This window comes from Onychostruthus taczanowskii, unplaced genomic scaffold, assembly GCF_017590055.1.
Source record: "Onychostruthus taczanowskii isolate IOZ18803 unplaced genomic scaffold, ASM1759005v1 scaffold34, whole genome shotgun sequence".
In the NCBI taxonomy this organism is placed as follows: domain Eukaryota; kingdom Metazoa; phylum Chordata; class Aves; order Passeriformes; family Passeridae; genus Onychostruthus; species Onychostruthus taczanowskii.
Genome location: NW_024500794.1, coordinates 1,111,397 through 1,133,181, shown reverse-complemented (window position 1 = coordinate 1,133,181; position 21,785 = coordinate 1,111,397). Strand labels below are relative to the sequence as shown.

General features: G+C 39.0%; 1 protein-coding gene across 6 annotated transcripts in view; it reads right to left on the bottom strand.

Annotated features, from left to right (window-relative positions):
- Window positions 1–1,166: 1,166 nt before the first annotated feature.
- The window catches only part of WARS2 (tryptophanyl tRNA synthetase 2, mitochondrial), a 46,620-nt gene continuing 26,001 nt past the window's right edge, over window positions 1,167–21,785 (bottom strand). For 2 of the 6 annotated variants that reach the window (XM_041411082.1, XM_041411083.1), the window contains exons 3-6: window positions 15,687–15,767; window positions 13,858–13,943; window positions 11,092–11,210; window positions 8,086–9,065 (exon numbers count right to left, since the gene is read on the bottom strand). In XM_041411082.1, coding sequence (XP_041267016.1) covers window positions 8,617–9,065; window positions 11,092–11,210; window positions 13,858–13,943; window positions 15,687–15,767 — 735 coding nt within the window. In that variant the 3' untranslated portion in view covers window positions 8,086–8,616. Of the gene's footprint in view, window positions 2,333–3,790; window positions 4,345–6,087; window positions 6,205–7,016; window positions 7,147–8,085; window positions 9,066–11,091; window positions 11,211–13,857; window positions 13,944–15,686; window positions 15,768–21,785 lie in introns of those variants that run through there. The other 4 variants (XR_005953159.1, XR_005953157.1, XR_005953156.1 and 1 more) reach the window with 4 other exon arrangements.

Genomic DNA, 21,785 nt, shown 5'->3' with positions numbered 1-21,785 from the left:
CACACGGAGCCCCCGCGCCGGGGAAGCTCCTTCCCGCACACGGAGCCCCCGCGCCGGGGAAGCTCCTTCCCGCACACGGAGCCCCGCGCCGGGGAAGCTCCTTCCCGCACACGGAGCCCCGCGCCGGGGAAGCTCCTTCCCGCATACGGAGCCCGAGCAACGCTCTCCCACCGCCGCTTCACTCCTGCGGCATCTTTCCAGTTCTCCCCGCTGGCCGCTATGTTTAGAGGTGGGCAGCGGCGAGAGGCCCGCAACAACAGCAGGCAGGGGTGTGCCATCCTCGAGATACCCACCAGCAGTGAGAGGGCCAAGAACGGAGGGACCAGCTCCCTAAAAGAACTCCGAATGCCAACCCAAACTGTTTACTATTCAGGAAATTTAGTAATTATTGTTTCCCCTCCCTGCTACCTTTCTTTAGATATTAGATCCTTGGAGAGGCCCTTACATTCACATTGCAAGGAGGAGACAAAGATTAAAGGACATTTTCAAGTATTTTGCAGCATAACAATGAGTATCAAGGTAGAAATCAACAGCATATAGATTTCTCCGAAGCACACAACTCAGATACTTCCACTAAATGCATTATTTATTAGCCTATACTGAAACTGTCTGCCCTTCGGCACTTTTCACTGTTTACTTGCACTACAAGCATCACCAAAAGAGCACTTCAGGAAGAAATACTTTAACTCAGTGCCAAGTGAGAGCATCTTGAATTAGAAGGCTCAAAATGCTTGGTAAAAATTGGTTTAGCCTCCCAACATATGTGTAATGAAGTCTCCCATGCCTCATTTATAGCGAGGGAACTGAGGCAAAGGATCCCGCTCCAAGTTAAGCATCCTGCTCAAAAGCAAAAGAAAAATAAAAAGTAAAGCATGTTTTTAGATTTTGTTTGCTTAAGAGCAAAACTCTTTCCAGAGAAAGAAGTAAAAGAACAGAAAACTCCAAGGCAGACAACAAAGGCTCAAATCAGATTAAAAACAATGCACCAAAATGGCCTTGATGATGCACATTTTGCTGCCTTCTATGAAGCTATAGCCTTCTATGAAGCTATAGCAAAACATTCAATAAAACCAATAGGGAATATTCAATATTCTCTATTTATTAAATTTTCATCTGCAACTACATTACACTTTTTTTTTTTTTTTAAATTGAATTGAGGCAAAACATCCTCCCCCAAAACCTGGCAGCATCCATTAAATGTTCTCAGGCTACCCAGAGATCTTCCTTGACAAACCACTCATCAGCTACTGGAAGCTATCCTCATAAGCCATAAAGACAACATTCACACTCAAAGACACTAATCCACCTCCTCAAAGGCAAGCAGAAAGTAGAGTGAAGCCCTTTGGGTCAGAACTTGGTTGGCTTGAAGAAGAAAAAAAGTGGAGTTTCTACTCCTGCCAGTGTGTGATGCTGGTAAACAAAGTGGATTAAAACAGCAGCAAAGCTCATCACTTCAATTTTGTTGCTGTGCTACAGATATTTTGGAACTCTGAAGTTTATTTTAAAAATATCTCTGTAGAAATTAGGTCCATTAGATATAACTCACCCAAAAAAGCACATTTCATCTTCAGGGGAGCCAGAACAACCCACATACAAATCAGCAACACATCTGAATTTACCAAATCACAGAATGGGTCAGATTGGCAGGGACCAGAGCAGGTCAGCTCCTCCAACCTCCCTGCTCAAGCAGGTTCATCCCAGAGCACATAGCAAGGGACTATGTCCAGAAGGTTCTGGAATACCTCCAGTGAGAGAGACTCTACCACATCTCTGGAAAATCTGTTCCAGTGTACCTGCACAGTAAACAAGTTCTTTCTTGTGCTCAGGTGGAACTTCCATGCATCAGTGTCTTTCTGTCGCCTCTTGTCCCTGTGCTTGGCACCACCAAAAAGAATGGTGTGACTGGATGCCTGGCTCCATCCTCTTGAGACCCTCCCTGCAGGTACTTACAGACGCTGATGAGATCTCTCTGAGATCTCTTCTCAAGGCTGAACAAGCTCAACTCCTTCAGCTCTTCCTCACAAGATTTTTGAGATCTTCAGAATCCCAGCACATCCTTGGGCCATTTTGGCAATTGTTATTAAACACCAAAATGATACACTTTCCCAACAGGTCACACCAATACTATGGAACCTGCAGCACTCATGCAGTGTACACAGTAAATTCATCCACTTCACAGCTTCCTTCTAGGGGGGTTCATGTTGGCAAACTTAAGGTAGGAGTATCGCAGTTTGGATCAGTTGTCTCAATGGTGACAGCAGTAATCCTCTCCCAAGCAGCAAGGCCCTTCCTCCTCGTGTGCCAATGATCAGGCATAGCAAAGACAGAAGCTCTGAGAAAGAAATGGGTTTAGTCATTCACATCCAGTGCTTTTGCTCCCTGAATATCCACACAGTTTCAGCTTTAGGGATGTGCAGATACATCACTAAGAGAAAGTTAATGAGGACTATCTAAAAATAATGGTTGCCACACTGCCACTGGCAGTTTACATTTGGCCTTCAACCCTAAGGAGAAAATGTCTCTTTTTCCCATTCTTGCTGTAGGAACATTTGCCAAACAGGCCACGAAGGAGTAAGTGTGGGCAGAGCAAACCACAACCCACTCATATTTATTTCTTGGCTTAAATACTCAAGAGGCACTTATTGAAATCTTAGTTATTCATTCAGCAAACAAAGAGAAGACTCTTCAAAAATATTTGACGAACTGTTTCCAGTCACAGTAAAAAGTCAGTCTCACAACACTCAACACACAGGTTTTACTTTACTCAAAGAGAGATGTAGCATGTAGCATTAGGGAATGAAGCATGAAGGTAAACAGGGTGAAGCCAGAAACCACCTACACCAGAAACTCTGGATAATGCCATAAAGTAGCCTTGTTTTGATAAATTTCTTCTTATTTGGCTTAATGATTTCTTTCTACAAATCCTGGGGCATCAGGAAAGAATTTTTCACCAAAGATAGTAGAGAACATGCATCCAGCATTTCAAAGCAAAGTTCCATTAATTTTATCAGCATGTGACTATGATTTCACATTGATGGATGACAATAAAGTCATGCCAAATTGAAATTGGAGGAATTGCAGAGTCATAGATACAACAGCACGTGGGACAAGTGACACTGTCCATGCAGCATCTTCTCTGTGCTTTGTGTTCCCACCTGAACTGTGAGCATCTGGTTTCGGAATGGTTTAGGACACAAGAGAGATGTGGTACTGCCTTGCTCTGCCACAAGCTATTATTTCCCACCTGTGAGGGTTAATCCAGTAACCCCTCAAATTAGACTCATACTGTCTTTATATTATTGTACTGAGGAAGCAGATGGCTTACCTTATGCCACCATCACACTCAGCTGTGTGACTGCTCCTGTCAGCTCTATGAGTGAGGCTAAGACGATGCTATCACAGGCTTTATAAGGCAAGCTTTACAAGCATGCTCTTACTTCCAAACATTTAATAACTTTTAAGGATTTTTGTTCTGCAACTCTTGTCTTGACATTTCATCTTGCACATACAGCAAATGCAGCACATCTGGAACTGATTGAGCCTTCTGGTGTGGCACAGATTTGCTCTGCTCCCGTCTCACAGCCATGTTGGAATTCTGAGAGCACGACAGCACAACAGACGTTAAGATCTGTGCTTAATTTTATGTCCACAGGCAGCATGGGCCCACTCCTGCAGTGGATAATCTCATCTTCAGTCTTGGTGTTCTGTGACAGCAATTTACAACAGTGGCATAACATCTTCACAGGTGTTAAACTGTTTACTTTACTGGTGCAGGAGGCTGGCATTTGGTTTTATATAAAATAATTGTGACATCAAGGCTGCTGCCTACAAGTGAAATGATTGGTGAATCTTCCATTTCTATAATAATATGGGACTGTTGCAGGTAAAATGATTTCTTATTGACACACAATAAATACTTACGTGTCAAACCTTCCACAGTATGACCATTAGCACAAACAACAGAATAACAGAAAAGACAGTTAGAATCAGAGCAGAATCTTTTGTGATAATAAAGAGAATTTTCCATTGCTTCATCTGTCATCTGGACAGGACTATGTGATAAAAAGCTTCATTGGGAATTCAATATTTAATAAGTCTTCTTTCACAGCTGAGTGAGCAAAAAAAAAAAAAATCCAAACCAAAACACCAAGGCTTTAAGCAGATAAATTAACGTCACATATGACTACAGTTTTGCTGCAGCATTTTTTCCAAAACTGGCTGATGCTAACAGTAAAGTCCCACTATGTAAGAGACTTTAGAAAAGATGAGAGATGTCTGGGTCCTTCCAAGGCTTTTGACTACACAATACATTGACATTCTTCTTGCAGCTACTGTCAAACTTACCTAGAAAGAATGAACAGATCAAATAATTAAAAGGAAATTAGACAGTCCAACACAACAGAAAGAGGGGTTTTGTTTTCCTGTCAAGAACAGATAATATATTTTCTGAACAAAACCCCTTTTCCACTAGATTTCCTCCACCTGCTTGCTAGACTATTTGTCTGTGCAGCAGTCCATCAGTCATAAAAAAAAAGGTAGGCAGCATCCAGGATCTTAAATGCACAGATCAAAATGGTGAAAGATCCATCCCTTGTACAAGCAAGCTGGACTGCTGAAAGAACACACTTTCATCAGCAGTATTTACTGCTACACTGTTGTCAGGATCACAATGGCCCTAACTAAGGATAAGAAAACATTTGCTTTGCTAGCCTATGGTTCCCAAAACATTTAGACGCAGGTCAGTCCCCAAGGATCCCATTTCACTGTCCTTCCTTAGACTTTCAGCTCATTTTTATGAATTCTCTAGTCTTTAATGGATGCAGCCATAATCCTGCAAAGGAGCTTTGCTCGAATTGGTTGTAGATAAACACACACTGAATCAGAACTATGCAGAAAGCCTTCTGCGGAATTTGAGAAGCCAGGTCACAGTGTTTGAAAACTAAATATCATCTTTGACAGTTACAATTACATTCCAGTAGAATGTACAATATCCATACACTCCAGCTATTTGAGGCAGGGATGTATGCTGGAGCAGCCTAGAGTTAATTTATGGGGCCAATCATCATTTGGAATCTCTGATGCAGAAAACATTGTTCCTGAATCTAAAATTCTCAGTAAACCCTCTTTGTAGTCTGAAAGTACAGAGCTGAGACTCACTATGTGATATCATGACTTCCTAGGAACAAATAGCTGGAAAAACAAATGTCTCAAGTGTATAAATGTTTTTGTTAGATTTTTGCAAGTAATTCACTGTGGAATTGATGTTTTATCTCTAAAGATGAGTGAGTCTTATCAGGAGATGCTATGCCTGACACATATGTAGTGGCTGGGATCTGCAGTAGGCAAGGTGCACTACCATCCAGGAATGGCAAAAGAGGAGATTTTGAGTCTAAGGCACAAATTACCAATGCATTCTAAATAAAGGATCATTGTTTCTGCTTCCTTTTCTTCAGTGAGCAACACAGCAAGGGGTAGTGATACCTCCCCACATTTTGACTCTTTTTACTTCAATTAGGAAAGATATATTTGGACCTTTTCCCCACTCTGTCCTGGAAGAACACCTTATAGTGACTTCCCCAATAACACAGGGCATGTCTCTCTATCACTCTGCAGCTGGGATGAGGAGTGTGCTTCTGCAGAAACTCCCCAACAACTGCACTTCAGCTGACATCACAGAGAAGTCTTAGGGAATGTGATCTGGATAAAAGCAAACATGAAAATGCGTTTCAGGAGTGCACCTATTGTGTTGCAAACAAACACTAAATCCCCAGCACTAGAGTTTGTGTGAAACAAATAGCTATGTGAAACAAATTACTATGAAATGTAAAGCATCAACAATTTTTCTCCAACAATTTTTCTCTAAACAGCTATTCCAACTCAACTGCACTCCTTAGTAAACATTGCTACAGAACCCTATACAGAATGGGTGTTTATAAGACATTCCCAAAGGAAAATAGGGAGGTAGAAGAAGAGAGAGTAGCTTGGAAACAACTCATTGCCTCAAGCTCAGCTAAACCACCTGAGTGCCAAGATGGTTAACATTGCAGAAAATCATGCTCTAAGAAAACTGAAATATGTGACAGATACCTGCAAACATCTACATTTGTTGTCTCCTCTCAAGGGATTCTAAAGATCATGGTTGTTAATGGAATTGGGATTATTTCACTGGGCAAATACATGTTGAGAATTCCTCCACAGGAGCAACTAAAATGAAAAGCTTAGTCAACAATCAGTAGGTTAACATACTCATTTCACACAAGTTTAACTTTTCTGAAGATGAAAAAATATGTGTATTTCCTTACTTGAAGGAAATAGGTCAGGCAAATAAGACTTGTTTGACTGTTAGGGGAAAGGGAAGAAAAACCCCCCAATGCATTATTTAATTAAAAAGAGGCAAATTAGTGAATTTGCTTGAAACACAGATAAATATGCAATGCCTTAAACCCCCACCTCAAAGAAAAGGTTCTTTTGAAGTTTTTTTTCCTGGTTTATGTACATGATTTTCTGAAAAAGAATCTAACACTTTTGGAAAGATTGCTCAGAACAGTTTATCTAACAAACCAAAATCATCTGTTGGTGTCAACCCCTCCCATGAATGCTCCTATTTTCCTTCCACTGCAGAGAAGGTGTGTTGAATGGCAACTCTATATATTAGGTGATTTGCGTATCAGAAGTGCAAAGAGACCTTGAAACTCTGAGTTGTCTTTTGAATACATGCTTCTATCTTTGCTAGTGAAAAAGAGATACAGGTAGAAATTAGATATACCAGTATTAAAGATTTTCAGAGTCTTCATGAGGACAATGTTAGCTTCTCTCAAGGTACATACCGTGGCACCTTTGCAGAAATCCTGAATTTTTCATCTCAGTGCTCTAATGCAGCTGTTAAACACTGACAAAAGTTTTGTAAAACTATGTAAAATATGTACACTTATAACATGTTCTTTCCTTATCCACTACAGCTTATTTAAAACCAGGGACAATTTTTGAATATACTTATTCTTTCCAGAGGACATTACCTTAGGCTTGTCTACACTGAGTTTGGTTCCAATCAGTCTGGCTCCATCCACTCTGCTTCTCTAGTCTTGACTAATTTTAGAAAATCTGTCATCATCAAGCTCTTGCATGGCAGTTCTTTTCTTCAGATCCCTAACAAATAAATACAGGTCTCAGCACAGATCTAGAGATGCTCAGTCCTCAGCTTTATGTTTTGGAAAATTAAATATTTCTTTCTGAATCAACTCACTATAATTAACTAAATACTGCTTTTTAGAAAACCCCAAAACAACCAACCAATCAACCAACTGCACTGTGTAGAGCCCCCCCACCACTGCCATGTTTTACTAACTCAGTCATGTAAGACTGCAATCCTTCATGACAAATGCCACCGGCACAGTGTGGTTATGAGCTGCCAGAGTACAGGATTAACTCAATTTACAGTACAGCAATTTCATACACAGCACCATGAAGTGTAACGACACAGCTAAATATGCTGGCACAGGATCAGCAGGGCTTTCATTACCTTTTAACATGTACTACTAGCCCTCTTCAGAACATGGTGTCTCCTTTTGGCAATTCCCCTTTGCCACACATTCCCCAACAAGTGCCACAAGCCATGGGTCCAAGTCTGTGGATCTTGGGAGGCCCAAGTTCAGGGCAGGCTAACACTGCTCTCCCATCACTACACTTTCTCAAGGCTCAGTAGTGAAGAGTCCATAAAGATCTATTTAACTATTCTGGCTCTGACCTTAGCACAGTTTTCTAAAGAAGTAATTTTGTAAACTTTACAGAAAGTTCCCTGATTCTCAGTCCACGATTTCTTTGATTCAGGATTACATCTTCTCTTCTACACCTTTTTAAAGGCAATTCTAGACTTGATACTGAACTGAAAATCCCAGAGCTGCCTGTTAAACAGAACAGCAGGTGAAATAGGAGCAGCTGAAGCACGTCATTTCTCACTGAAGTACCTTAGACTTGACCAGCAGGATGGCACAAATGGCAGAAGTGAAATCCACTTCATACAAATTACATAGATGCAAAAAAATAATTCACACTGAATTTGAAGAAACTACAGGGAGAAGCAGTAAGTTCCCTCTTCATTATCCTGAGCATTTATTTTTAAGTCTTTGCTTTTATTCTGGTTACCCAAGAACATGTTCAATCACCATATGAAAGCTGAATAACCCCGAGCAGGATAAATTGCCCATCTGTAACAACAACACATACACAGCTAAGTATGTTCTTGAGGGGATTACAAATCCTTCTGCTAGATTCTGATCACCTTACCTACAATTCAGCTTCTTGCAGTGGTCAATGGAAAAATACAAAAACCCACACAGACAACCTTATAATCTGCTTTTGGACAGTTTCTTTGTGAATTGTGATTGCTTCTGTCCTCCCGCTTTGACTAGCCAGACAAACTTAATGCTGGTCCCACTGGCAATACCTGGCTTTATGCACATTTTTTAATGCAATCATCTTCAACGTTCGCCTTGGATCTTCCATGAAGAAAAGTTCTTGTTTCAAACCAAAATTATTAATAATTAATAAATGATTTTGTTACAAATAACAAAATCTCTGTCCCATGATACAAAAGTCCTTGCAACTACTCAGCAGCTTCTATTGAAATCCCACCAGTCTCCTTATTTCTTGATAGATAGGAGCAGCCAGTTCTTTGGCTTTCTCTGCTCCATCCTCTAAAACCTTAACCAGATGAGACTTGTCTTCCTGGAGCTTCTTGATTTCATTCCTGATAGGTGCAAATTTTTGGATAACCGACTCTGCTACCACCATTTTGTAGTGAGCAGTGTCGAGACCAGTGGCTTGGTGCAGCACCTCTTTGATGCTAAGCCCCGTTACTGCAGCGTGAATGGACACCAGATTGGAGACACCGGGGCGAGCGGCGGGCTCGTAGGTCACCTCCGAGGTAAAGTCAGTCACAGCTTTGCGAAATTTCAGCACTATCTCATCTGGGCTGTCTGCTATGTTAACAGTGGCTAACTTCTGCGGGTCTGACTTGGACATCTTCGCCGATGGATCTCTCAGGGATTTTATTTTCTTTGTAGTACCTTTAAAAAAAAACAAGTTATGAGCACAGGCAATGGTTTCTTATGATAATTGCTAAGAACAGTGTCCAGCTATATGATGAAGCTGTTCACCCTTGCTCAAAAACGAACTGCAAACACAATCATGTATGCTCTGTTTAGTCCTTGCATCCTTCCCGTCCTTCTAAGAAGGCACCTTTCTCCTCTCATAAACTGAATGAAGCCTGTTCCCTCTCTCCCATCCTCACTAAGCAGGAACTTCTGCTGGGGCTACTCCTAACATTTTGTGTGGCTTACATGCTGATTTCCATCCAGATTTCTACCCCCTTCTGTTACTGCACCTTACTGAATGGTTTTGAGCAGTGGAGAAACAGGTTAACTCCACTGGTAAAAAAAAAAAAAAAGAAAAAAGAAAAAAAAGAATCCCATAACAGTTAATCTCCTTATTTTAGGAAACTCTTCCACTCAAAATCTCTTGGAAATTCTCCTAAATCTCAGTAAAAACAGTTACTAAAATTCTCTAACTCAACACTGACCAGCTCTGTTAGATGTAAAGAACTGTTCAGATAAGAAAGGTGTGGGTATTGTACAAACTGGTACAATAGGTGTGGGTATTGTACAAACATGCATGTACATGAAATAGATTAGTTGCATTAGGAGAATATTGCAAACTAATTTAACAGCATCAACCCACACTGCTTCAGTTTTTCACCAAGAAATATCATTAATGGAGTACCTAAAGTATCACTTATCCACAGAGTACTCATACCAGTTGTTTTTAGACACCTAACACAGCCAACAAAATTACCTGCATACTGCTCATAGATGGCCTATGTACTCAGTGAAAGGATAAGGGTTCTTCCAGCATATAATTCAGATTGCCCCAGAAAGTGCTTCATTCTGAAAACACCTTTTGGAAGAGTCTCTTCTGCAAATTTGAAAGAGTCCAGGTAATTCAATTGTCTACAGCTAGTGAGTCTGAATATGTCCCTACCTTTTCCAATCATCTAGGATATTTTGTTTGTTTGCATATACTTGTGAACTTAAGAAGGAATGCTTTTTGGGAGCAAAATGAAATGGTTTTTTCCTTCTTTTTTTTCAAACAGAGCTTTTTATTTAATGGTAAACAGTCTCACCTGCATCAGAGGCTACACTCAGCTCCTCTTTATAGTGCTTACTACTCCATTAGAAACTGCAGAGTTTACAATCCCTAATATTCTCAAAACTCCACTCCAGGTCTAACACCATTTTTGTCACTGAGGCTTGAAAATTGAGAAAGAAAAGACAGGCAGTAATAAACCTAAGGTGAGAGCTCCTTGCCCTTTTGGGGGCGAAGGTCTCTACTGTGCATTCCTCTACATTACTTACAACAAAGATGCAACGCTTCATCCTTGCCCAATTCTTCACGTTTCTTAGCAAACATGCCATTTGCGCCATCTGACTCCTCCTCACCCCCCGGCCTATGACCTTATAGCTCAAAAATGGCTGAGAAGATTTTCCTTGTAAGTCTTCCTGAGACTAAGATCAAAACCCTAAAGTCTTAAGCTCTGTGACAGACACATATTGAAATACTCAAGCTTATATAAAACACCCTTAAAAAGAGTTGGAGCACTGTACATATAAACCAACAGGCTGTTCAGCATGCTTAAAGTAAACATCTCCCACTTGGACACTGAAGAATTCTGCTTGCTAGAGGTCTCTTGACTTGTTGCTTACGTCTCCTGAATGAGCAATGTGGAATAGAGACCCTTCTCTTAAAAGGTCCAGTACTTGAAGAGCAAGGCTGACTGGCAGCAGTAGAGTGCATCTGGCCCCCTGGACTAGAATACCAGACGTCACGTACATTCCTCAACCATGGATTTCTAAAGCCTTATATCTATCTTGGGAGTTCATTTTCACAGCCTCTAGGCTCTTGTTGCCAGTTTTTAATTTTCCACACCCTTAATATCAGTTTGCCCCCTTTTCTTCATCCCTGAAACTATTTCCACAATATTTAAATCCATCTTCAACTTTGAAGTGCAGTTAAGGGAAAAAAAAATAACCAACTCACTTAAAATGGCTTTGGGCACAGGAAAGAATTCTCCATATTTCTTGTTGAAATGTTGTGCTATATCTTGGGCTAGTTCCAGGTGCAGGACTTGATCTTCTCCAACAGGAACACGTGTTGACCTTTTAATAAAAGACAGATACAGGAAACTCAGCAAAGCTCTCTGGTTCTGCTGAAATGTTGCTCAGGACTGTCACAGCTTCTGCCATGACAGAGGGCCAGATTGAGCCAAACATTCAGTCCCAGCTAGATATAGGTGCTGTGGGAACAAGATCCCAAACTGAACATATTCAAGGATGAGTCTGCTTTTTGTGCTAAACTGAAGCACATAACCAAGGGCAAAAATAGCCCTTTGTGAAGATAAATATGGCAAAGATACCTGCAAGAGCAACTCATTAAACTCAGCTCAAAGAAAGGTTTCTTTAGTGTCTCCTGCTGCCTCTTTAGAGATCAAAGAGCACATGCTATAGTGTAAAAAAAAGTAAGAAAGATCTGCAAGGCATAAAGTGCAAGCAGCTTGTCATGTTAAGTCTCAGGGAAACATAACTGTTGTTGAGGAGTTAGTACTGAGGGAGTTAGTATCCAGGGAAGGAAAGAAGAGAGTGTTTCTTCTTCATCACAATTGTATAAATCATGTGGTCCAGTGCCTCTATTGTCACAAGTGTTATTAGAGGATTAGAACTGTTGGATTCAAAGGATAATCTGATCTTCTATATTGAACTTAATGGCTTGAATACACTTCTGGAGGGAAACACAATCTGCATCAGAGGACACGGGGAGGTGAAGAATCCATTACTTCCCCTGGTGATTCTTTCCCACAGTTAATCATACTTGCTAAAAATGTATGATTCTTTTAGATGATGCAGACTTGAAATCTTGCCAGCTTTTGATTACTCTCCCATCCCCCAGCAGATTTTTTTTCTAAGGCTTACGGGGTATTCAGCTATGAATACTGGATATGTTCCAAAATAAGGAAGATCACTATGCATCTTTTAAGTTCCCAGAAAATTTCAGATCAACATGGTACTCTTTCCTTCCGATTCTGAATTACTGGGCTGACATCCAGGAATCAATTTGTCCACCTTTATTCCCAACCAGTCAGCAAGACAACCTAAAAAGAAGCTACAGTAGGAATCAATAGGAAATCACAGTGCCCTATAACTGAGAGAAAATCAGTTACCATAATCAATATACTTTAAGCAGGTCAAAAGAAATGTTTCCATATGCCAAAATGGTTCCATATTCACAAAGTTTGCCACTAAACAGAAAACATATTATCTCTATAAAGGTCTCTGCACGATACCTTGCCTTTTTCCTTGCTGGCTTTTTTTTTTTTTTTTTTTTTCTTTTAGTATTTCTATCCTGGTGCTATTTTTAGTCCTTTCTGTCATGTACTTACCTTCTGTCCATTTTCCTGTCTCTTTGATCCTTGGTTCATCTGAGCTAGTACTGTTTCTCCCCCTCCTCCAGCTCTAAATTCTACTTCATGACTGCTGTTCCCTTCCTGTGTTTCCATTTCTCACCAACTCTTGTTCCTCATATTATTTTGTTTACATTAAAGCATTTCTTATTAAAGATCTTAAGTCACGTTTCTTCAAAGAGATATGGTTTCTCTTTCAATTCCTTGTTTTGTGCTCTGGGTGGACAGCCTGCTGTTAATACAGACAGTAGCCAAAAAACCACTGGCTTTGCTAAGGAAAGACAAAACACCTGATCTTATTAAAGATGGAAGAGACAGACATGGTTGAGCTCAATCAAAACAACGTGATTTCTGATAGAGTTGTCTAAATTTTACCCTTAAATATTTGACACTCAAATCACTCAAATATTTGACAATCAGATGGGACTTCAAATAAAATCATTATAATATTCAAAATAATTCTGACTTTTGCTTGCTTCATGTTATTTTTAGTTAAAATGTAGGTAAATTAGAAATACCATCTCTTGGTCTTCTAACAGTCCTCTTTTCCCTACTATGATCAATTAACAAGAAACTTCTCTAGATACATTTTTCTGAATTCACAACTGGTTAATCTTGGTTAGTCTGACCTGACATCCTTGTCCTCAATCCTATGTTACTTCTCTGTTCCAAACAATACTCACAACTTTCTTCAGAACAATGCTACAAAGTAAATATGCTTGGAACATAAAAACAATTAATATATGGTGCACTGTCTTTAACATTTACTTACTGGGACAGTTTAAATCATATTATGAAATTCAACCAGTCATGACAATGCACTACAAATTCTATTAGCCAGGCTACAGGCTTAGGCATGCTGAGTCCCCAGTCCCTCACTAGGGGCTGTTTCCACTGCAGCACTAGCCCAGGTAATACAAGCTGCAGTCAATAAGTTACTCTTTTTCATCAGTATGAACTGGCCTACACAGAATCCCCCACTAATACTGGTGTGCTACATACAGACAGTTTAAGTACTTCTACAGTACACTGCATAAAATAAAGCATAACTACATAAAAAAAAATTGTATCAGTGTGAATGTGTAATATGTATAATTAAACATCAGTCTGTTATAATTCCCTAAGAATTATTCTCATCTGACCAGCTTTTGCTCTTTACAGCCCCGTCAGCAGCTTTTTAACCAGGATAGATTTCAACCAGCCACTTGAGAGTTTGTCATCCATTTCCAATCTTCTGATCTAATCACACCCAGCTCCCCTGCTCAATAAGTTAGCATGTTGACCTGACAAGCATTCATTCCAATGCAGCTGAACAGACACTGCCCATGGGCTCACATTCTGCCTCTTACTTGTACAGCAAAATATCTGCTGCTTGAAGCACAGGGTAAGTCAACAAGCCAACAGTTCCTTCGCTATTCTGGCTGGCACGCTTCATCTGTTTGGAAAAGAAAAACAGAGAATAATCACACTTTTGACTAATGGTATCAAGGTCTGTGATTTTAATTAATTAGAATTCTGAATAATTGAGTAATTTATTACATAGCTCTACAGAAGACAGTGTCATGTAAAATCCACTCCTTATGAATATATTCTGGTTTATGTCTTATACTTATGAATTTTTCTACACTGTTCTGATAGTGTAGAGAGAAGGGAACATAGGATTTCTTTTGTTTTCTATTTGTAACCTTATTAATGGAAATGATTTCAAGTGCAAAACCATCAGGCTAAGTTATTAAACTTGTATATTACACATAAATCCTACTTTTGAAATAGTGTCTTCAGCAATAAATTTTCAAAACACTTCATAATGGAGATACAAAAAGGTATTAATACCTATGTTAGGGATCAAGACACAATGATCACACACAGTCACCAGGACAGCCAGTGGCAGCGGGGAGAACCCAGAACTACAGAGGCAGACTCCAGCGCTGTCTCCAGCAGTTCTCACTGCTCCCCACAGTCCACCTAATGCATTCAAGTCCTCTGCTGCTCCCTGATATGGATCACTGAGATCAAGACAGTCAGGCTGCAAACACTAATTCTGTTCCAGCGATGCCATAGCTATGTTTTACTTGTGGCAATGGTTAAATATACTAAACCCCTTGAATTATGAATTATTTCATTAGGACTGTTCAAATATATTTAGACTTGTCTCACGCTCTCCAACAGATCCTAAATTCTGTCTGCATCTTCAGTGCCTAGGGTTCAGGGAACCTAATTTGCAAAGTCTAGCACCTGTAACACCTATCTGTAGGTCTGGAAAGTCAATCCAGTCAAAGTAGGACTAAAGAGCTTAACTTTAGAACCTCAGGTTTGAAAAGGTTTGCTTTAGTCTATGCCATGCATTAACACTGGTTGCTGTATTTAAGTTTTACTGGTTTTATTTAATTAAGAAGGAAAACAGGAAAAAAGAAAACATCTGGAGGTATTTAAGACTGCTCTGAACTCTGCAAGCCCAAACTGCTCTTAAGCTGTTGGGGTTTTTTTTTTTTTCCCCTCTTTTTCAGATACTTCTCTCTCCTCTCTTTTTCTGCTTACTAAATGTCAAAATAAAATACAAGGAAATTAAATGCAAGAACTCTGTTGATGCAGTCAGGCTGATGCAACATCAAGATTAAGAAGATGAACATTTGACACTCGTAAAGGCAAATGTTTAAGATACAATATCACTCAGCACATTTTTAATATTTATCATTTCTATACTCCTCTTCAAACATATGCCTCTTTTGAACACTCTTCCATAAAATCTACAGAGCAGCCACTCTTTATAGTGGAAAATGAAAAGCTGTTTATGGAACTCCTTAATCAGCAAGGGCCAAGGTTTCCACTGCAGTATCTGCCATTACTTTTGCATAATTAAACAAGCACTGAAATGACACTGAATGTTCTAGCAAAATCAGTTTAACAACAGCAAACAAGTCTCTTTTTTAGCACAGTTTTTCTGCAAATCTCTACCAAAACCACAATTCTGTAGCTTCCAGCAGGAAAATGTTTACTTAGAGGAACAGACCTGGAGAGATATGTTTTACCCCTTCCACCACATGACTACAGAATCACTTAAACCTAAAGCAAGAACAACTGAGGTAAAGCTGGTACTTCATAGATGAAAAGTATTTCCAGGACAACATTTCTACTGAACTCCCATTAATTTTTCCTAAATTTACCAAACTGTCCATACCTTCCACTGGGGCAAACGCAGCAGACGTGGCACATTAGTTAAGCACCCAAGAATCCAGGCAAGTTCTGCATGCTCAGGAACCTGAAAGGATGAAGTTAGAATCTATTTAAATCTTCTTCTTTTATACGCATATTTTCTCAAAGCCAGTAAGAATAAATTGCATCAAAGACGAGAAAACCATTTATTTCTGTATATTACTTTTTCTGTAAGGTCAAGTGACAAGCTAATGGAAAGCTCTGGACACTGCCAGGACTGAATGCTCTATACTAAAATAGTATAGCAAAGTTCTTGATCCTATCCACTCATATTCTAAATAAGAAAATGCTTTAGCAACAGCAGAGTTGAACACACATGTAAACTCCTTTGCTTGAATATTTGATTCACTCTTAGCAATATTGGCAGCTTTGAATCTTTAAGATCATGCTAACTGTCTCAAAGATGTTCAAAGCTTCATGCCTGCAATATGATATAACAACCCAGACAGAGGACAGTAAAAAGTATTTGTTAACAAGTCAGAACTACTACGATTATTAATTGTTTTGTTGTCACATTTAAAATACAGTAATTTCCTAGCTAGCAGTCATTGGACTACTTTGGTAACCAAAGTGTAAAAGTATCCAAACTCCAGACTACAGCTCAGTGGTTAGAAACATTTCAGGTTGATTCTTTCCCTTCTTTCTGCCTTTCCCACAGATTCAGGGTTTTTATTAATTCCCTCATGCTTATTTGACCTGCAATCTTCTGTGCCCAAGACAAAGTGCAACAAAATACTGGAGTAAAATGAACTTCACGGAAAATACTAAGCACAAGACTCCTATTTCATCTAGAAGGAATCACCATCTGGTTGAAAGTGGTTTCTCATTTCTTTCTTCTAGTCACGGACAGCGAGGAGATGGTGCTCTGTTGCACTTGTGTTGACAAGAACCCTCTTTAAAAGCTATGCAGTCATTGATTCAGCTCTGTCAGATGTTGCTTTCGCAGCCAAGACTGCACGTGCGTTTCACTGGATCAGTGCATTTGACATTACATCAGTTACCAAAACACCCAGTGATCTAAACAGCATTTGTTGGGTTGAATACACAGTAATGGGTCCTACCAAGTTATACACATTTCCCATCTTCAAACACACAGCCCTTTCCTAAATATTATTGAAGTGCTGAATATGCTGAAGAAAAAGGCTGATAAAATGGGGACAAAATATGTAGAAGTATACCAAAGAGTAGAGATTTCAGTTGGAATAAAATTCAGTCCTGGAGCCCAATGAGTCAGCATTCATCATCCAAATTGCAGTAACTGACTGTATATTGGTGTGTGAATCAGGAGGTTCTAGGCTTAAACCACAAATCATTTGTCAGACTAAATCATGGTTTAAGCTACCATGTTTTACTTGGCAAGAGGGGCAGGTAATTGCTGCCTTTGGTTGGTCATGGTGAATCTGCTCAAATGTTACTCATTTAGCTATTTTAGTATTCCATCACATTGATTGCACAAATCTGATACAAAGAAACTAGAAGACATGATGTATATGACACCAACAGAAAAATGGCTCAGTCTACTCTTCCTTTCACTGAGTAATACCCATGGATCACAATCAGGAGAAACCATTCTCCCAGACAAATTCCATCAGCTTCTTGCTGCAGGTCCATTTAAAACTGCAGGCAAATATCTTCATTAAATAACCAAAACACAAGAATGTAAGAAATAACACTGTACTGGATCACAACAAAGGAAATGCAGCCTCGTGCTCTATTGCCAGGAGTAGCATTTGGGGCGAACACAGGAGCCTACTGGTTCCTACAGTGTCTTCCCCTCATACTTCTCCAGCATCCATAACTGTTCCACTAGGGAATATCAGAAGGTATTATCCCTGGCCCAGTCCTGGTAATGTACCCAGATTCCTCAGTAATAAGTCTAATCCTTTTCTGAACCAGCTGATATTGCCCATTTCACAACCCCATGGAGCAGCAAGCTCCAGAGGCTTAAACCTGATGTGTAAAGAAATAATTTAGCCACTAATGTATCCATGTTTGTTTACTGGTTTTGAATACCACCTGCACAATTTGGTGAACAATTCCATATCCAACTTATTCAGTGTTTTTCTGACTTTGTAAACTTTGATTGCATATACCTCAGCCTTCTCCTCTTCAAACTGAAGCAACCCTGACTTCTGAATTTTTCCTTCTTAAGGCAGCTACTCTATCCCCTTGCTGCATAAATGCCTCTCATTTGTATCCTATCTAAACCATTAGTTCATTAGTTCATTCTGGAGACTCTAAATCTTCATCCAGTATTCAAAAAATGGGCACACTATGGCTTTTCATGGTGACAAAACATCTCTGTCTTATTCACAATACCTGTTCTGGTGATGTGGTGATGATGACTTATCATTAGCTTTTTTGAAAATTGATTGTGCTGAGCCAATGATTTCAGAGAATTACCAATGATGACTCCAGGACTTTCTTCCTTGCATTGTGTGAAGAAGGTTTAGAATACTTTTACCCAGACGTTTTAAAGTACTTAAATATTTTCTACCCCTTATTTGCCTGTCCACTCTTTTTTGTGAGTTCTTTTGAAATTCCTTTTCCTTGGCATAGATTTGGCTACACATAAGGACTTAGTATTGCCCATGAACTTCTGTTCACTATCTCCTTCAGGTCATGAAGGAAGATGTTGACTAGAACTGCTCCCAGCAAGAATCCCTGAGGAACGTGAGACTGCTGACTGTGCCATTAAAACAAACAAACAAACAAACAAACAAACAAACAAACAAAACACCCAAAACCAAACCAAACCAAACAAACAAAAAAAACCCAAAACAAACAAAAACCCCACCACCAATAAAATGTGAGCATTGCAGCCTACACAGCTTTCAACAGTGAAATGAAACAGAGAAGAGACATCTCATATTTGCATAAATCTACAAAACTATTTTCAGTTGATTCTTATTGTGTTAGGTAGTGTTAATTGTGCCATCACAAGGAAAACTTTGGTCAAAGAAGCATCACTTTTCACACAATTTTCCTTAAAAAGAGTACAACTGTTAGAAAAGTGTTCTGCTTGCTTTTTAAATTTATTTTTTCAAAGGAGGTTACCCAATAATCTGACTAAAACTTCAAGTAATAAAAGTATAAAGAGCTCCAATTAATTCAGGCTATTTTGAATAGCCTGAATACAAAAGAACTCAATTTCTTTTGTATTTTAAAATCTGACAACAAACTATTGTCCAGAGCTACAATGTACTTCAGGATTACCCAATTTTCAAAAGAGAACGGATAACAATAAGCTTAAATTTTTAAATCATTAAAACATAAGTTAAAATTATGTTTTCCAATGAAGACATAATTTTCTCAGTGTGCCCTCTCCCCCAGATATGTCAGTATAAAAATAACACAAATGGTAGAAACCCAGAATTACATCTCCAATTAACAAAACCCACAACCAGTGACAGTTCCTGAACTGTATATCAAACCAAACTCCAAGAATGTCACAATCACTGGTAATTCTGAAAATCAGCTATCTAATCAATTAAATCCTTCAGGTCAACTTCAGCTACTTTTGTGTCCTGAAAAAAAAGATAATAGTCTGTTTTCATTATAAACATTATTTTCTTGGGAATTATTTCTTGCAGCCTTGCTGAAAATATTTCCAGGAATAACAGTTTTTAAGTGCTCTATTTATTGTTTCCCTTTACAAAGTCAACTTTTCCCATTTAAAATTTTCTAAAAATTCTTACCCATATCTACATAGTAATCCCCCTTTTCAGACAGCCCAAATCCTACTCTTTGCTCTTCTCAGTAAATATAGCAAGTTTCTCTTTTCCTGCTCTGTGCTTTTGCTCATTTGAACAGTTTTCTTTCCTAATCTCATACAAGTCTGTAAAAACCATCAACATTTCTCAAAGGGTTGAGATGGTCATCTCTATGCTATTACCAGGGACACATTTCATTTCCTCCTTCAATCTGCATAGCATTAAGCATCCCCCACAACCTGGCTGACTAATCAATAACCAAAGAGTTATTTCCAGAGCAAACTACTTACATTTCTTCCCTGTGGTCTGACAAGGCCAAGGCTGCATAGCCAGATTCCTTTAATTTTTTTAAAGCACACATGTTTAACTGAGGTGACCACTTCCAAATGATAATGAGCAGTTATCTAAAAGGCACAAACCCTCCTGTTTCTTTACCTGAGCACCCTGCTCCTCCCTTTTTAAAGACAAATAGCTTCTTAATTATTTACTTGTGCAGCCATTTGAAGTTATTAAACTCAGGTCACAATTCATACTTGTATCTCTGGAGCTTTATACGCTGGAGTAAAATCTCAGGGCTTCTTCCTGTAAATCTATTTTTTCGTCCTTGATCCTACCTGCTCCTTACCAAATTATTGTTGATAATCCCTTGCCACAGCCAATGATATATACATGGAAAAACAGAAGCTACTTTTAGTCCAAATAATTCTACATGACTTTTTATGATGAAACATACAGCTGAGGAAGACAGCAAGCCATGAGATTCAAGAACAGTGAGAGAGGCATGAATACTGGAAGCAGATTTGAAAGCAGGCAAATCAGCAACACTGGCCTTCAGCTTTCTGTGGGTATAATACAAAGCTGTGTGTCAGCAGCTGAAGTGGCTTTCTGCAAAAAGAGAGGCAGTGTTTTATTTACAAGATGGACTTCCTCAAGTTGCAACCTACAGCCCTTCGCTGTAAGGCACTGCCAATTTGCTGCATATCTATCATGTAGAAACAGCTTTCCTCAGCAGAGTAACCTCATTAAGGGCTACATTTTAAAGGGGCAGTAAATTTAAAAGATTTAATTTTGATAGAGTAGGGTACAAAGTCTCAAGAGGTAATTTGGATAGCTGTGTCCTAAAAGAAATTGAAACAGAGAAGGGAAATAGTCCTACATTTAAAGAGAAATGAAACCTTTTCTTAGGACTTTTGTCTCTTCTAGAAGTACCAGTAAGAGCTTCTGCAAAATTCAAGACGCCCTTTTTAAAAGCAAGCGATGCTCACATTTTTCTTGAATAAGAGGTAAGGTTTTATTAATGTGTAAAGTTGCAGGCAATACATTCAAGATACTTAGCAATGTGTCTCTATATTACAGAGCTAAAGAAAAAAAAAAGACCATAAACAAGACAAAAAAATAGACTACTCTTGAATCAAATGCACACAGTGCAGGTACTCTTATGACAGAAAATTTGTCACAGTATCCCAAATTCCTGTTCAAAGAAATAATTGCTTGGGTAGAATAAGTTTATGGTTACAAAGGCAATATCATATTTAAAGAACACGTTAAACAATGTATTGAACTGGGCAGTGGTTATCCAGTTATTGTCAGTAAATGTGTTAGTATCTATAGCTTTCACCTTTACCTGGGAACAATTTAGTCACATATCCTTATTTATATTTGGCTAAAACATACAGAAATAAGATCTGCCTTTCCTTTTTGAAGAACCTGACCAAGAATATTCCTACTGGAATCAAGCTTTACTGGTTATAAACCCCGATAGACCACAGTAATTTGGCCAAAACACCCTTTCCTCTCCTTTATTTATTACAAAATTAACTTATTTGCAGAAACATTCTCCTAGTATAACCCACAATACTGTTTGAAAAATTAGTCTGGTGTGTCCAGAAGATTGGTGAAGAGAGGAAAATATAACATCTACATAACAGTATGAGATGAAGAAGGTAAATTAAGGCAGAAAAGAAAAAAAAAAAGAGAAATCCCAGTGAACCATGACTTTCCTTCCCACTGAGCTCTAGTTATGTCTAGTCCAGTCCATGAGAGAGAAAACAGAGGAATGAGAGAAGCAGAATAATTTTCTAAATTAAACAGTCACATACTTCCTCTTATGACAGGAAGTTTTCAATGGACCGTGCTAAATTAATGTACTTTAATGAATTTATAAGCTATGATGCAATGGAAGCTTTTCAGCCCCTCTGAAAATTGGACAAGGGGTAGCGTGAATCTATTCAAACTCTGCCCACAAAACAAAGCAGATGGATACTTCTGGAAAATAACAGCAGTGAAACAGTGCATGCATTCATATTGTTGTATTTTGGCTTTTGGAGTTAATGCTAAGACAAATTTGCAAA